General features: G+C 39.2%; 5 protein-coding genes and 1 pseudogene across 14 annotated transcripts; 3 read left to right on the forward strand and 3 right to left on the reverse strand.

Moving 5' to 3' along the window:
- The first annotated feature begins 100 nt into the window (after positions 1-100).
- Positions 101-1,358, forward strand: LOC119995660. Its single transcript, XM_038842163.1, has 2 exons — positions 101-745; positions 837-1,358. The coding sequence occupies exons 1-2, from the start codon at positions 101-103 to the stop codon at positions 1,356-1,358; spliced, it is 1,167 nt and encodes a 388-aa protein (XP_038698091.1).
- An 803-nt stretch (positions 1,359-2,161) lies between these two features.
- Positions 2,162-8,812, forward strand: LOC119995288 (probable L-type lectin-domain containing receptor kinase S.5). 8 transcript variants are annotated; one of them, XM_038841750.1, is made up of 8 exons: positions 2,162-5,337; positions 5,444-5,731; positions 6,264-6,395; positions 6,782-6,866; positions 7,001-7,121; positions 7,211-7,346; positions 7,438-7,496; positions 8,052-8,812. In XM_038841750.1, the coding sequence occupies exon 1, from the start codon at positions 2,441-2,443 to the stop codon at positions 4,436-4,438; it is 1,998 nt and encodes a 665-aa protein (XP_038697678.1). In that variant the 5' UTR covers positions 2,162-2,440; the 3' UTR covers positions 4,439-5,337; positions 5,444-5,731; positions 6,264-6,395; positions 6,782-6,866; positions 7,001-7,121; positions 7,211-7,346; positions 7,438-7,496; positions 8,052-8,812. The 8 variants fall into 8 exon arrangements, with proteins under 8 accessions (XP_038697678.1, XP_038697677.1, XP_038697675.1 ...); XM_038841749.1 differs by having other exon boundaries at positions 6,264-6,866; XM_038841747.1 differs by having other exon boundaries at positions 6,264-6,544; positions 6,782-7,121.
- On the forward strand, positions 5,205-7,673 carry LOC119995661 (nudix hydrolase 23, chloroplastic-like). The gene is made up of 9 exons (XM_038842164.1): positions 5,205-5,312; positions 5,486-5,731; positions 6,264-6,395; positions 6,595-6,669; positions 6,782-6,866; positions 7,024-7,121; positions 7,211-7,327; positions 7,438-7,496; positions 7,595-7,673. The coding sequence occupies exons 1-9, from the start codon at positions 5,205-5,207 to the stop codon at positions 7,671-7,673; spliced, it is 999 nt and encodes a 332-aa protein (XP_038698092.1).
- Positions 8,813-8,997: 185 nt separating the features above from the next.
- Positions 8,998-10,158, reverse strand: LOC119995289 (annotated as a pseudogene).
- A 234-nt stretch (positions 10,159-10,392) lies between these two features.
- LOC119985772 (probable E3 ubiquitin-protein ligase RNF144A) lies at positions 10,393-12,730 on the reverse strand. Its single transcript, XM_038830153.1, has 2 exons — positions 11,163-12,730; positions 10,393-11,062 (listed from the first exon to the last, which is right to left on the reverse strand). The coding sequence occupies exons 1-2, from the start codon at positions 11,783-11,785 to the stop codon at positions 10,867-10,869; spliced, it is 819 nt and encodes a 272-aa protein (XP_038686081.1). The 5' UTR covers positions 11,786-12,730; the 3' UTR covers positions 10,393-10,866.
- Positions 12,731-12,905: 175 nt separating this feature from the next.
- Positions 12,906-15,691, reverse strand: LOC119985781. 3 transcript variants are annotated; one of them, XM_038830173.1, is made up of 6 exons: positions 15,398-15,691; positions 14,728-14,820; positions 14,410-14,539; positions 13,713-14,004; positions 13,541-13,595; positions 12,906-13,256 (listed from the first exon to the last, which is right to left on the reverse strand). In XM_038830173.1, the coding sequence occupies exons 1-6, from the start codon at positions 15,521-15,523 to the stop codon at positions 13,182-13,184; spliced, it is 771 nt and encodes a 256-aa protein (XP_038686101.1). In that variant the 5' UTR covers positions 15,524-15,691; the 3' UTR covers positions 12,906-13,181. The 3 variants fall into 3 exon arrangements, with proteins under 3 accessions (XP_038686101.1, XP_038686093.1, XP_038686109.1); XM_038830165.1 differs by having other exon boundaries at positions 13,713-14,007; positions 15,398-15,688; XM_038830181.1 differs by lacking the exon at positions 14,728-14,820 and having other exon boundaries at positions 13,713-14,007.
- Between the last annotated feature and the right edge of the window lie 99 nt (positions 15,692-15,790).

Here is a 15,790-nt window from a genome sequence, read left to right on the forward strand (position 1 = left end):
CAGCTATAGTTGTTCTCATTGCTAGTTCAAACTTTGCAGCAAATGTGTCCCGCCCTGCATCGCTGAACCGGAAAATGAAAGTCATCAGTTTATCCGGCTAATGAAGTCCATAAATTCCTTCACTTGTGATGCATGTGGTATTGATGGGGATCAAGATCAATCCCCACATCTTTGCATCAAGTGTCAAGTAATACTCCACGAGGAATGCACTTCATTACCAAACAAAATCGACACTATATGCCATCCTCACCCATTGATCCACTCCTTGTTTCTTGAAGAAAGTGTGTCATCAGGGAAATGGAAGTGTAGAATTTGTGATTCTGAATTGAACAGAGACTATGGGAGCTACTACTGTCCAGAATGTAATTTTGCTGTCCATGTAAATTGCGCGATTAGAAATATTGATAGGCATAACATTTTTGTCCACGAAGATCATACAGAGCCTGCAATGTTGCCAGCAAAATGGGTGGATCCAATCACTTGTGTAATCAAGGAAATCAAAATTGGAGAGGATAAGATAGCTGCAGAGATCAAACACTTCAGTCATGAACACAACTTAGTCCTTATCAATGACGTTAAAGTTCAGAAACAATCTCACGCGTGCATGCTACCGATCTCTTCTACTGGCTACATTTGTGCAGATTGTGATTTTTTGCTCCATAAAACCTGTGCCAATCTTCCTTGGCGAATACTGGAGACGGGTTTACACTCACATGGCTTAAGTATCTTTCCATCTGCCCCAAATGTTGCTGGAATTTTCATCTGCGATGCTTGTTTTCAATATTGCAGTGGCTTTGCCTACATGTGCGACAAATTTGACTTTCCCTTCTTCCTAGATGTTCGCTGTGCATCAATTTCATACTACGGTAAACATGAAGGACATAAGCACTCACTCTTCCATGGAAAGCGAAAGAGCTTCGTTGATTGCGGTGCCTGTCATCTTAAAGGAGGCATCATATTTCTCATGTTTCAATTGCAATTTCACCTTAGATTTTCAATGTGCAACACTACCCCTTAGAGTGAAGCACAAAGACAACTGGCCTCATGATCTTGCTCTGATTTATAGTTCAGATGATTCTGGTGAATACTACTGTGATATCTGTGAATTGGAAAGAGACCCCATGAATTGGTTCTATAGGTGTTCTGAAAATTGCGACTTTGATGCTCATCCCAAATGCGCTCTCGGGATGTATCCGTTTGTCAAGTTTGGAGGCACTTACTTGTTCGATGAAAAGCACCCGCACCCCCTCACATTAGTCCAGATGACGAAGGCAATGATGAAGAATCGCCCCGCGTGTGACGACTGTGGTGAGCCTTGCTGGGGCATAATCTTCGAAATTCGAATGTACCAACTCTGAGTGCAAGTTTATCATTCATTTGAACTGTCCGGACAAGAAGCTACCGTAGAAGAAAAGGTTCAGACGCCCTTTTAGTCTTCACATTGAGTATGCTTCTGTTCCAGTCAGTCACCATAAAGAGTGAGGTTCATGATCACCATCTCACGCTCCGCTGAAGACCCTATTCTGCTACATGTGTGATGTTAGTCATTGAGCAAGTACTGTTTACAAGTATTTACAGTTTCAGTTACTTATGTGCCATTGATTGCTACATTTATGAGTTCTGATGTTGATTTTTATATTTAGTAGTTAAGTATACAGTTGTGTGTAGATGCCTTGGTCTTCTTCAGGAAAAACAGAGCAGACAGAGACAAATGCTAACTACCCTTTTAAACTGAAAATTCAAACTTATAAACAATATAATAGAGAATTATGAAATTGCTTTAAAAATTATATCGTCATTCTCATAACAAGATCAGATGCATTTGGATTATATTTTCTTAAGACTCATAATCATAGACTTTTCCCTAAACGCGTAGATAATGACAATTTGAATATCATATGGTAAGAGGGGACGAGAATCATGTACAATAAACCCACAGAAGACAAATATTCTGGTAGGTACTTTGACCAACCGGCCATTATTAGATGAAAATCATGTGTTTTTCTTCTTCTTACTCTTCGTTTTCTATTTTTATTGGCTCTATCTCCCACAGTATCAAGGAAATTGTTCTTTTGTTTATGTGACAAATCTAACCTTGATCCTTCAACTGAAGGTTTCATCAACTCATGTATGTACCCTAGCAATCACTGCTACATGTATGTACCCTAGCAATCACTGCTACGACTCCTTATTGTTTATTACTGATCATTGACGTTAGGCCATGAGATGAGCTTGAGTTTGATTGAATTGAAAAATTCCTGGCTTGTACCAGTCAATATTCTGATATTTGCATTGCCCCCAGGCCCCACCTTCAGTATTTTCCAGGAAAGGTTCTCTTCCACAAACTTTGAAATTCACTCCTTGATCCTCCTTTTTGGAGTCCAACCTTTTCAGAAATTATCTCACTTCATCCATCAAGGGTTCAATCTCTCTGTGTTTCATGAGTATGCACTTTTCTCTCCTATTCATGATTCTGGTGCTGGCCTTCCTCATGGGTTGTGCTCTTTCACAAGCACAAGGCCTTAATACCAGTTATCAACCTTCTTTCCAAGACGACGACAAGGCTGATTTCATTCTAAATAACTCCTACATAGTTCTCAATGCCATCCAAGTAACACCTGATGTTAGTAATGGAGCTTTAATCGTCAATATGTCCGGGCGAGCCTTATACGGAAAGCAATTCAAGCTGTGGAGCGAGAACAAAGGCATCACCAGAGCTTCTTTTAACTCCACCTTTGTTATCAATATCAGCCCTCAGACTGTTCCAGGAGGTGAAGGCTTGGCCTTTATAATAGCTGCAGATCACAATCTCCCTCAAAATAGTGAAGGACAATGGCTTGGGATTGTAAATGCTGAGACTAACGGATCTGGTACTGCCAATATAGTTGCAGTAGAATTCGACACGAGGAAGAGCTACACAGAAGACTTGGATGATAACCATGTTGGGCTTGATGTGAATAGTATTAATTCAATCAAGCAGGTCTCATTGACTAACTTTGGTCTTAATCTTTCTGCTGGTAATGATACCTTAGTGAATGTTATATATGATGGCAAGAACATGACTGTTTTTGTTTCTTTGAGAGACAAAGACGGAGTCGTGAGCAGAAGGAATCAAGCATTTTCTGAGTCCATTGATCTCTCTGCCTATCTTCCACAGAATGTTTTTGTGGGATTTTCTGCTTCAACAAGCAGTGTCACTCAATTGAATTGTGTGAAATCATGGGTGTTTCAAGGATCTGATATAGGTGATGGATCTAATAAACTGTTGTGGGTCTATATCACAGCTCCACTGGTAACAATCCTCTTGATGAGTATTGCTTTCTTGTTGTTGTGGAAGTTGATATATAGGAAAAAGCAGTTGGTAGATTCATATGACAACGTAGAAGAAGAAATTAAAGGCTCATCAATGGCTCCGCTGAAGTTCCGGTTGAAAGAACTTAAAAGGGCAACTGGGAATTTCAACCCCAAGAACAAGCTTGGGAAAGGTGGATTTGGGACAGTCTATAGAGGAACTCTGAATAACAAGGAGGTAGCTGTCAAAAGAATCTCCAAGAAATCCACGCAAGGCAAGCAAGAATTCATTGCAGAAGTCAAAACAATAGGCAACCTCAATCACAAACATCTTGTGAAGTTGATTGGATGGTGCTATGAAAGCCGTGAATTCCTCCTAGTGTATGAATTGATGCCAAATAGTAGCCTGGACAAATACATATTCAGCGACAAAAAGATCGGCGTAGAAGGATCCATGTCTGCAACAATGAAGTGGGAGACAAGGGTAAGTGTGATATATGGAGTTGCACAGGCATTAGACTATCTCCATAACGGCTGCAAAAATAGAGTTCTTCATAGGGACATAAAGGCCAGCAACATAATGTTGGATTCAGAGTTCAATGCCAAGCTTGGAGATTTTGGTCTGGCTCGTACTATCCTAAAGAGTGACCAAACGCACCATTCAACAAAAGAGATTGCAGGAACACCAGGCTATATGGCTCCAGAGAGTATTCTTACAGGCAGAGCAACTGTTGAAACAGATGTTTATGCATTTGGGGTTCTAGTCATGGAAGTTGTTTGCGGAAGAAAACCCGGTAATCAAATCCTGGACAGCGATTACAGCAGCGGCATTGCAAATTGGCTGTGGGAGCTTTATGGATATGGGAGGATTCTTGATGGGGTTGATCCCAAACTGGAAGAAGAATATCAAGTAGAAGAAGTGGAATGTATGCTTCTTCTGGGTTTGGGTTGTTGCCATCCAAACCCACACCATAGGCCCTCCATGAAAACTGTTTTGCAAGTCCTTACAGGAGAAGCAGCTCCACCAAATGTGCCCACAAAAAGGCCAAACTTTGTGTGGCCAGCCATGCCTCCATCTTTCAATGCCTCTGACTGCTCTCTGGCTGGAGGACAACTGGCTCCATTTTCGGATATGGATGGGAGATAAATAGATAATATGGTTTCAGGACTTAAAATCAAGCAGAATTAAGTTCAGATATATAGCTACTAAATTCATCAATGTTGTAATTTTGTGTGATTAGAGGTAGAGGATTGTATCTGGTTTGGTTCATATCAACATATGCAAGCTGAGTATCATGTTAGAATCAAAGATGTTCCGTTCTTATGCCTGTAAAGAATAGACTTCGAGTCTTTTTTCAATTCTGTAGGAGGTGCAACAGAGTCCTTATTGAGCATCTACATGTCTGTGATTCTTCAATACAGTAATTCTTATAACATCATCATTTTTTTTTGTTCGTTGGAACGTTTTGCCCAAATGGGTGTCCTTTGGTTCAGCAAAAAAAGAAGAAGGGATGATGGCATTTGAATATCGAAGCTTTTTTCAACGAAATAATATAAAAATCTTTCAACTTCAGCTCACATTTTCCTAATGTTTGTTCTCCATAATCGTGTTCTATAAAAATGGTTGATTTGGTCAGATGATGTCAATTCGTAAGAGTTGTCCTTGGTTGGTTCTAATTCGAGGATGCGTGATCATCAAATGTGTTTTCTTGATTGAATTGACATTGTCAACATGGAAGATTAGATATAGTACAGATCCACATTGACTATTTTCTTTTCCATGGAGAAAACTTCTTAAGCCATATCAGCTGATAATAGTAATACTACCTTCAACTAGTTGACTCCTGGTTGTTCTGTCTTTTCTCAGAGACTGGAAAGATGTATAGGTCTTCGAGCAGGCGATGGGGTAGTGGATGAGCTCACGCGATGGCCGGCCCATGGAGGATCAACAGACGGGCCGGGCAGATTCGGACGAATCCTTAGCTACGGAAGCTGCAATTGTTGAAGTGGATGAGGATTGTGTACGGCGCAAAGAGAGAGAGAGAAGTAGTTATACCTAATCCCCAATTATTTTATTTATTTATTTTTAAAATTTACAGTTTTTTTTTTTCTGACAAAATATTTTCCAACTAAATGGTGCATATGATCCAAGAATTTGAATTACACATGACATAGAATCCTCAAGACATTTCAGATGCTGGCTTCACCATCTGCGTTCGCGGCTTGTCAGTGGAGAAAACCTCATCACAACACTTTCGTCTCAATCTCCATCTACTCTTTATCATATTCTGGTTGTGGAACAAGAAGACCCATCAACCCTTCTTTGCCCTTGCCCGCAATTTCGACCCGTAGGACTCGCTGGTACATGGCGACTCGAGCACAGTCAACCCTGTCCGAGACAAAGCCGGATAATACATCTCCAGTTGCTGTCCGAGTTTCTGTGAGTTTCTTACAATGGTATCTCAGATCTTTGATGGGTTTTGAACTTTTGATTCGAGTCATTACAAATATAAGGATTCTTTAATTTATTGATAATTTGTCGAAATCGTTCCGGTACAAGCATTTAATTTGTTGACATGCAGTTTCTGATATTGTTGCAAGTGTCTGTTCACCACTTGATTTAAGCTTCTTCTTACAGTCTATTGAACGGTTGCCTGACCCATGACATCAGGGCAACGGGAGGGAGACACTTGTGGCTACATTCGTTGTCATATAGATGTTTCCCATCCACATGCATGGACACATAGATAAATGCTTGTACTTTCTTGATAAATCTTTCAACCATTGTCATTCCTGTTTCAATTCTTTGTGGTGCTGGTGAAAGATTCAGGGGAATTGAAAGCTTGTAGCTTATATTCTTCTATTGATTGTTCTCATACAACAAGAATCCCTCAACTTACGATATATTCCTTCACATTTTGTTAGTATTTTGTAAATCATTCATTGGACTGGTAAATTATGTCATTATGCAGGCAGACATTCGTAAGATCAATTTCTGTCAATGGTGTGGTGGTCCAACAAAGCATGAAATTCCTGATGGGGAGGAGAAGATGAGAGCTATTTGCACTCTCTGTGGAAAAATTACTTACGAAAATCCAAAAATGGTATGGACTTATGGTCCACATTTTTTTGAACTTCCTATTGATTTGAATTAGAAGAGGTCAAAAGCTCATACTTTTAAATAGAAGTTCATTTGACAATTGAAGCTATTTGAGTGGAGACAGTTGATCACGACTATCATAATTTTTGTAACGTAAGAAGTTTTATTTTGTGTTGGACAGTCTTTTCTGTTTATTTTTATAGTTTCTTATCTTTAAAAAGGGTCTCTCGCTTCAAATAAAAAAGTTTCTCATTCAAAGATATTTGGAATTAGCAATCGTGCGTGTAATAGTATTGGATTACTACTTTTCATAGTGCTTTTTCCATGAAATATTTCACACTTCTGATGCTTTAGAAATCTCTTTATCTATTTTCAAACTGATACTTACAGGTTGTGGGATGCCTCATTGAAGTATTGAGCATGATAACAAGGTCCTGCTTTGCAAGCATAATATTGAACCATCTTATGGTCTTTGGTATGTATATATGTGCTTGAACTTCTTTATATCTGGAGGAGGACCCACGTATTGTGGATTTTCTTGTTAAATTCAATGCTAACCAGAAACAATTTAGTAATTTGGCGTTGTTGACACTGGACTCTTCCTGCTAGTTATATGGAAAATGGGGAGTCAGCTGCAGAAGGGGCAATGAGGGAAACCTGGGAGGAAGCACGTGCAGAAGTGGAAGTTCTGTCGCCCTTTGCTCAATTGGACATGCCTCTTATTGGCCAAGTAAGGAAGAGCAGCTTCAGCTTATTCTTATGATTTGTTTTTTAGCCATTGAAGATATTTGTTTATTGGTTTATTCCTTTCTGGGGCAGACTTACATCATTTTCTTAGCAAGGCTGAAGAAGCCGAACTTCTCACCAGGCCCAGAATCATTAGAATGCCTTCTTTTTGCACTTGAGGGTATACCTTTCTTTGGCATTCTCATCAATGTCAGTGACCTTAAATTTGGTAGGAGCCTGTCTTGCACCGTAATTCATAAGAACTTCTTTTTTTTATGCTCTGATATATTTGTTGTTGTTGTTTCTTCTTGATGTTTCAGCATGTTGAGGATTTGAAGACTGGAAGGTTGAAGTTTCACTATGGTACCATCAATAAAAGGTATTTACTTCTTTTTCAGTTGGAATTATGTAAATATTTACTTGAAATTCCTTTGAGTGAGGGGAGTTCAAAATCTTTTCTTGTATTGTTAATTTTAGAGCTGGAAAAGAAGCCTCTTTTTCTCACTGCTGTGGTTGTGGAAACTGGCAGAATTTAAAAAGTTACTCATATGGTTAAGGATGCATTAGATCAATGAAGTAATCATATCATGTTTTGTCCAAAATATTTGGGATTTTCCAGATAATCTTGTCATGCCATCCAGGTGTTAAATTAACCATATTCCAAAACATGTTAGTAAATCAGGGATGGTGATATTCGTGTGTCTGTAACTGAATCTAGTTTCAACATAGCTGTCGTAATGGATTATTTACTTAGGGTTTAAAATCCTGATTATATAATAAAACCTATTGCTGTTTTTTGTTTTTGTCACTCTTAGGTTTAGGGCCTGTATAACATACGCCTACTTCCATAACTCTCGGCCGATTTCTCTTATTTGCTTGTTCCATAATGATTTTCCTTGGTCGGAGAAGTGATAATAAGTCCACTACATGACAGTTTATGATATAGAAAAACCCCACAGTGGATAGCAGTAATCGTCGACTTTGTTTGCTAAGATGGAAAAGATGAAGGATTGACGGAGTTAAGGAGAGGGTTTACTCCAGTTCCCCAACAAAGTCCTAACATAAATACTTAATGTTTCCGCTGCTCCCCACTCCTGAATCGGCTATTCCACTTTGGAGACTCACTCACTTCCTTCTCGTTTTGTCCCTTCTGTTATTAATCAATCTTCTCATCTGTAAATGGTTTGCAGCAGCTAAATGAATGTAACTTCTATGATTGTGTGAAAATGATTAAAGTTGGTTTTGCTTAGAAATTTAAGCTCTTTCAACACGGAAAGTAAGGTTCTTAGCAGCAATGTTATTGCATACTAAATCCGCGACATATTTTGGATTAGCTTATTAGTGTAATTTGATTCTCTTTAAAAAATTGTCGGCAACCCGGTACAAGCCCTTCAGATATTCGTGCCTATACCCTTGATTACTATTTTTTGCAGTCTTGACTCGAAAAGATAACCAATATGCTGCACGCAGAGTGTGATCCTTGATAGCTGGGATTGATTTTTGTTTCGCCTATTCTTTTTGTTTCCATCGATGGAGGTAGGGTTGATCAAGTGGCGACTTCAGAAACGGCTTCTTCAATATGTTTACTCGGGGGGCCATTTCTCATATTCTTCTTCTTGTTTTATATGCCATCCCCTGTATCTCTATTTGTTAACCAAATTGAATAGAAAGAGAATGTAAAGAAACCATTTGTCATTTTTGCCTTATATGAAACTAGTAATCATTCAAGGAGGTCTTGTGTTCTCATGCCATGCCGGTTTCATCTTTCAGACTATGGTGTTCTAATCTTTTCCCTCTCAATGGGCCTCTGTATTTTTGTCTTTGCTGTAATGGATCAACCACTCCAGTTTACCAGTTGAGCAGAGTGGAGCTCTTGTTGTTTGAATGAACGCGGGGGGCCCCAGTACACTTGAAGCATGTAAATTTTCAATTCTGCTTGTCCAACCTACGTATGTAAGTAAATACACATACTTAATACATATACCCGCTACGGGTTCGGCTAGGTTTGATCTCCACGCGGATGTGGTGAGAAGTACGAAATCAAGAACATAAGCAGAATGATAATAGCAAAGGCAGCAATGAATATGAAATGGTCTCTACAAGTCGCATTAACTTGCTGGACAAAACTGCACCGACATCCGTTGTGCAATGTTGAGAGCTTTTTTCCCCCGCAATGATAGCAAAACAGGGTTTTGCATCTGCATTCAAAATTGGATTTCACCAATGAGAAAAAACAGAGAGACAGAGACGGACAGAGGAAGAGATTGCATACCTGCATTTGACAACAGAACAACCGTGAAGACGCTCAACACAGTGACCACAATGAGGACATCTTCTCCATTTCTTCTTTTCCATGAGCTCACCGAACAGAACATCATTCCTGTCTCTGCTCTCTTCGCATCCGAATCCGGCATGCCATTCTGTCTTACACTGGAAGCAAAAGACTTGCTTACACTTTGGACACTTGGTTTTTCTCTCTGTTCCTCCACATTCATTCAAAACCAATTCCAAGCAATCCCTGTTAGGGCAATAACTCCTCTCAAATTCTAAAACAGCAGATTCACAGAGAAGATCACACCATCTTAAGAACACTCCTGGTGCGATCATGTCCCTGCAGGAGAGAGGATCAAGAAGGTATGGACAGTTCACTCCAGGGCAGTTGATGTTGCCACCAGAAGTAATACCGTCTTCTTCGACCTTGACTTGTATGTATTTGGATATGCAGTCCTGGCAAAAAGGGTGTGTACAGAGATTTTTGTTCATGAATCTTGCTCTCTAACATGGGTTCTATGCAGATCTCACAGGTGAAGCTTGAGATATCTTGATGTAGAACAGATTGCAGTTGTTCACGTAACTCCCGCTGCTCAGCTCCCTGTTCATCACGTAACCCCTTGAACGCCTCCCACAGGGCCCCAACCCCGCGATCTCCGTCAACCGGGTTGTTGTTTCTGCCTACGTTCTCTGCCATTGAACAAGGGAAAGCCTCACTCCGATACCAACTAACGCAGAACAAAAACTAATAGAAGGTACGATCTTTGTCGATACCTTGAAAAACAAGTAAACTCACAGAATTTGAGAACAAATCTCGAATTCAAGTGTGTCCCAAATTACAATTTAAAGGAGTATATATACTAGAAAAGAAACCCTAAAACCCTTAGAAAAGAAAACAAAGGAAACCGAATTAAATAAGGAAACATTGAAAGTCGATACCTTGAAAAACAAGTAAACTCATAGAATTTGAGAACAAATCTCGTTTGGACTAATATTAATAAAATTCAAGTGTGTCCCAAATTACAATTTAAAGGAGTATATATACTAGAAAAGAAATCCTAAAACCCTTAGAAAGGAAAACAAAGGAAACCGAATTAAATAAGGAAACATTGAAAAGTATGCGTAATAATATAAAAGTGTCGCGTAAACCCCTTAAACGTGCGAATTTGAGCCTGAACTCTGCCGTTACGGAGGACAAAATCTCAATAATTTGTGTAAGGCACAAAATTCCCTTTCCGAAAACATATTATGGGCCCCGTAACCCTAGCTTTTGAAAGCCCATAACTTTCAATCCGGAGGGAGTTACGGGGCCTATAATATGTTTTCGGAAAGGAATCACAATGTCTATCTACCAACAACTTCAATATCACTTCCCCAGTACATTTGAAGCATGAAAATGTTCAACTCTGCTTGTCCAACCTACGTATGTAAGTAAATACACATACTTAATACATATACCCGCTACGGGTTCGGCTAGGCTAGGTTTGATCTCCACGCCGATGTGGTGACAAGTACAAAATCAAGAACATAAGCAGAATGATGATAGCAAAGGCAGCAATGAATATGAAATGGTCTCTACAACTCGTATGAACTTGCTGGACAAAACTGCACCCACATCCGTTGTGCAATGTTGTGAGCTTTTCCCCGCAATGATAGCAAAATTGGGTTTTGCATCTGCATTCAAAATCGGATTTTCATGATTAAAGATCAGAAAAATAGTCACCCATGAGAAAAAACAGAGAGAGGGAGAGAGACAGAGGAAGAGATTGCATACCTGCATTTGACAACAGAACAACCATGAAGCCGCTCAACACAGTGACCACAATGAGGACATCTTCTCCATTTCTTCTTTTCCATGAGCTCACCAAACAAAACATCATTCCTGTCTCTACTCTCTTCGCATCCGAATCCAGCATGCCATTCAGTCTTACACTGGAAGCAAAAGACTTGCTTACACTTTGGACACTTGGTTTTTCTCTCTGTTCCTCCACATTCATTCAAAACCAATTCCAAGCAATCCCTGTTAGGGCAGTAGCTCCTCCTCTCAAATTCTAAAACAGCAGATTCACAGAGAAGATCACACCATCTTAAGAACACTCCTGGTGAGATCATGTCCCTGCAGGAGAGAGGATCAAGAAGGTATGGACAGTTCAGTCCAGGGCAGTTGATGTTACCACCAGAAGTAATACCGTCTTCTTCGACCTTGACTTGTATGTATTTGGATATGCAGTCCTGGCAAAAAGGGTGTGTACAGTGGGTTTTGTTTATGAATTTCTTGCTCTTTAACATGGGTTCTATGCAGATCTCACAGGTGAAGCTTGAGATATCTTCATTCTCTGTTTCTCTGGGAGTATTATTAGCTGGGTTTTCTATTTGTTTTTCCAATGAGTTTCCCATGAAACAAAAATGAGATTTTTCGCTGAAGGATTTTCTTGTGAGTGCTTGGGATGATGATTTAGAACTAAAGAGAGACAATTATGTGCGACGATAAGAGATGCATTCTGGGAATCATCACTGGTCTGAAGGTACAAATCCCACCCCTCGACCCTTCTGTTTTAAGGTTGGAATCCCATCTCACTCCCTATCAAGCTTTGTTTTTCTAAAATTTCTTTTTATGGGTAAGTGGGGAAAAAGGATGATAACCTTAATAGTCACACATTCCATGCAATTAAGTTTGTTGCAACAGTTAAATCATCCCACCCAATACGTCAGTTGAAAAAAGAAACTTTTTTTTTTCTTCAATTTTCTTCTTCATCTGAACTGTAGAAATTCTAGTTTAAAACATCAAGACATATGGTGGTTAGCGTCCAGTATCCTGCAACCCCACTACCATTACTAGAAAGATAAACTTTAATACCATCTTACCATTTTTAAAGCATTCACATGTGAACCAATGAATTTTATGGCATAGTGGTCCCATATATCTCAAAATCTTCACTTACTGCAAAATGTATGCCAGATAGATGACTTCATGTACTCTTATGGCCAAAAAGGTATAGAAACTCTGATCAAAACACAACTAAATTTGTGAAATGCACAAGTTTGATTCTTCTCTCGTCTCTTCTTCATTTGCTCCCAATTTGATAAAGGGGAGCACGTGGAACAAATATGCATATGCTTCAACAAGGAATGAATGCAGCACACTTTCTTCATAACCCAAGTGATATCATCTCTCACACAAGCAGTAAAGGTCAAGGAGCAATGTGGAGAGCAAAATATGAAAAGATTGATCTTTTCAAATCATATAGTAGGAAGGAGAGATCAGATCATGTGCATCCCAGCCAAATGAATGTTCTCACGGTTTATCTTCCAAGACCAGCATAGCCTGAAGACAGTAGTAGTCAAACAAAATAAGATGTTTCGAGTAATCAAACAGAGTGAAAGAAAAAAGGCCCATGCATGAACTATGCCATGAATTTAAGGGGGAACAACCCATTCCCAGGCCAGAATTCTGCCTTAGCACACCACTTTTAATGGCAGCTAAAGAGCAATATATAATAAAAAATACAAAGGCGCGTTGATCTTTTAAATATTAATCAGAAACTTGTAAATAATGGTTTCTTAAGTCATATCTAATTATGGCAAGACACAAGTTTATTGCCATACCTAAATGATTATTAAATAATGGGCCTACAAGAGAGAGTATGCCAACAATTCAAGCAACATTACTCGTAACCTCTGAACTACCACTAAATCCGACGGGGGAGGTACATGTCATCTACTAACATGTCCCCAGTGAATCCACTGAGTTGAACAGATCTAAGGCTAACATTTAGCATTCGCGGAAAACCTTTTAAGCAGTGGCCAATTTGTCACATAAAGATTGATATGCTGCGCTGCAAAGTTTGAACTTTTCTTCTGCAACAACCTGCTCAAATACAATAAAAGAATGAAAACCACTTTAACATCATAAATATCAATTTGTCTTGTATTAAAGAGCAAATTGGTCCACTCTAAAGAATTAAACATCCTTCATGGAACTGCTCTATCTTCTAATAGAATAGTAACTGTCGTCATTTCAGATTTCATATATTAGTAGCTTTGTGCAAGGGCTTGTCTCTCTATTCAAGAAGCCAAGAAATGAACTCTCCACATGCCGCCCAACAGCATAAAGTCAATGAAAAAAAATTGATGACTGCTCAGGGAAAGTACCTTGGATGAGCCCTGGTGACGATCTGGATGCCATTTTAGAGCACAGGAACGATATCTGGAAGAGGATCCAAAAGAATGATGCAGTATTCAGTTCAGAGCAATCCTTTTGAAAGTTGGGATGACAAGGACATTGCAATCATATGAAGCTCAAGAGGAACTAATGAGGACTTACGCATTTTTAACCTCTTCAAGTTTTAGTGGGCCCGAAGCAGCCAGTCCAAGGGCCAACCGATCTGGAATCAAATCTCCCTCTGAGCTGTCAGACTCTGTTGAGTAGTCTTCATATTCTTCTTCAACTCGATATCTCCAGTTCCAAGAATTTCCATAGTTCTTAGAATATCCAGATGAGCCGTTCCATCGAGAAGTATCTTCATCTATGAAGGACCAATAAAAGAATTCGCTTCCACCAAATGCAGAATGGAAAATGTTCTCCACTTCAACTTCATCTTCACAAAACTGGAAGTCTTCTGTAACAGAGTTGGAAAGTGTATAAATTTTGAATGCAACTCCAGGACTGGAAATCCAGGACTAAGATATGCTATATAGAAGCCACAATAACCAATGAAATAAGTATATATAAAGAAGTCATGCTACGAGGGGGATCCCATGCACCAGCCTGATGTGTGTGTATTTCTGTGCAACTATGAGTCTAAGAGAACACATGAAAGCTTAAATGCAATAACTGAGCCCATTTATAAAGGCCTTCCCCCAAGTCCCCATGCAGGATATCAAGATCAAGCCAAGGGAATCATCTAGATGAAAATATTAGTCACATTATCACTCTTATCATCCTGTAACAATATGCATTGTCAAATCAAACTTTAAATGATTTGCATTGAAGTGTGTAACAAGATTTCAAACATGCTTACTTTTACCCCGCCTCTGTGATCCTTGACTTGAAGTCCAGCATCTCCCGGAACCCTTGGAATACTTCTTTTTGAACCATGAGGTGCCTCCACTGGAAGAAGGGTCTCCCTCATTAAACTCATTCCGCCATCCCTAGACTCAGAAGTCGGAAGAATCATTGCCCAACAAGGTTATTAAAACAGACCAGAAAAGGAAAAAAACAAAAACAAAAACAAAAAACTGAGTGGAAAGGATTAATTCCAGTAGAGCATGAATTTCCAATTAATCATAGATAAAAAAAACCATCTAATAGCTAAGTTAGCAATGTTTTGAACGCCAACCTCAAACAACAAGTCCGCATAAGCACTGACATTACGCAGGAGCGATTGTTTTGAATGCAGCTTCCTGAACCTTCTAGAATAATAAGTGGATTTCTACAAACCAAATGTTTCAATAAGCGTGCAATCCTTATATACATCAGACAAAAGAGTAATACAAAATATTTTAGACGAGAAATAAAAGACTTCAAAACACAAACACATAAAGGGTCCAGAAAAAAAAAAAGAAAGGAAAATGCTAACGTAATAAGTTCAGCAGAAAAGTTCATAGATTGAAAGCAATAATATCAAGCCCAGTGATCTATAGATTGCAGGTTGATGCTCCTGCAAATGGTTATTTTCCAAGCGAGCAGTTCAACTGTTTCCAAGCAAGTCTGTCAATTCTCAACAAAAGCTTCAATCTTTCATCATAAAATCCATTCAACTGCTATTCAAATACAAACGCCCGGTTTAGTTTGAAAGAGTCTAAAATTCAATTCGATATAATTTGAAACGTAAAGAACAAAAATCCTTCCATTTGGTCAATCAGAAAGGCTAAAATCTGAAAAAAAAAAATGCCTTCTTTTCATTGAAATATTCAAACATAAAACAGAGATGAACACACCCAACGAAAGCGAAACAAACATAAAAGAAAAAGATATGCATATGCATATACGTAGAGAGAAGATCATACACTGCTAGCGTTCCAAGAATTGCGCCGTTTGCGTTCCAAGACGGGAGTGGAATGAAAGAAGGAGGCCCTCAGGAGAATAGGGTTGATTTGAGCACTAAATATGGCTGCTTTAACGGCGCTGTTCATCGTGTCTGCGTCTCTGCGATTTAGATCAACCAAGAACTAGACCCAGAGGGGCACAGAGAATGAGTGAGGATTGGAACAAGGAGACTTGGAAGAGAGCCCGTATAAGCTCGCGGCCCAGGACTGGAGTCGGCGCACGCAAAACGGGCTTCCACCACTGTCTTTGGGTTTGAAAACGTAAATTGCGTGGAAGATCGTTGCCGTTGAATAAAAAATGAATTTGATCAAAAAATGGGAAAAACGATTGTTAAATAAAAAATGGAGATGCAC

Source organism: Tripterygium wilfordii, chromosome 3 (assembly GCF_013401445.1).
Source record: "Tripterygium wilfordii isolate XIE 37 chromosome 3, ASM1340144v1, whole genome shotgun sequence".
Lineage (NCBI taxonomy): Eukaryota > Viridiplantae > Streptophyta > Magnoliopsida > Celastrales > Celastraceae > Tripterygium > Tripterygium wilfordii.

Bases quoted from the DNA above. Each gene is read 5' to 3' on its own strand.
- LOC119995661 (XM_038842164.1), top strand. From the start codon at position 5,205: ATGAGCTCACGCGATGGCCGGCCCATGGAGGATCAACAGACGGGCCGG. The intron at 5,313-5,485 runs GTACGGCGCAAA...AAGACATTTCAG, and splicing joins TTGAAGTGGATGAGGATTGT to ATGCTGGCTTCACCATCTGC. The intron at 5,732-6,263 runs GTGAGTTTCTTA...GTCATTATGCAG, and splicing joins CAGTTGCTGTCCGAGTTTCT to GCAGACATTCGTAAGATCAA.
- LOC119995288 (XM_038841743.1), top strand. From the start codon at position 2,441: ATGAGTATGCACTTTTCTCTCCTATTCATGATTCTGGTGCTGGCCTTC.
- LOC119995660 (XM_038842163.1), top strand. From the start codon at position 101: ATGAAGTCCATAAATTCCTTCACTTGTGATGCATGTGGTATTGATGGG. The intron at 746-836 runs GTTGCTGGAATT...CCTTCTTCCTAG, and splicing joins TCTTTCCATCTGCCCCAAAT to ATGTTCGCTGTGCATCAATT.
- LOC119985781 (XM_038830165.1), bottom strand. From the start codon at position 15,523: ATGAACAGCGCCGTTAAAGCAGCCATATTTAGTGCTCAAATCAACCCT. The intron at 14,821-15,397 runs GTATGATCTTCT...TTTGGTTTGTAG, and splicing joins ATTCTTGGAACGCTAGCAGT to AAATCCACTTATTATTCTAG. The intron at 14,540-14,727 runs GTTGGCGTTCAA...TTCTGAGTCTAG, and splicing joins ATGCGGACTTGTTGTTTGAG to GGATGGCGGAATGAGTTTAA.
- LOC119985772 (XM_038830153.1), bottom strand. From the start codon at position 11,785: ATGGGAAACTCATTGGAAAAACAAATAGAAAACCCAGCTAATAATACT. The intron at 11,063-11,162 runs GTATGCAATCTC...TTTTGAATGCAG, and splicing joins TGTTCTGTTGTCAAATGCAG to ATGCAAAACCCAATTTTGCT.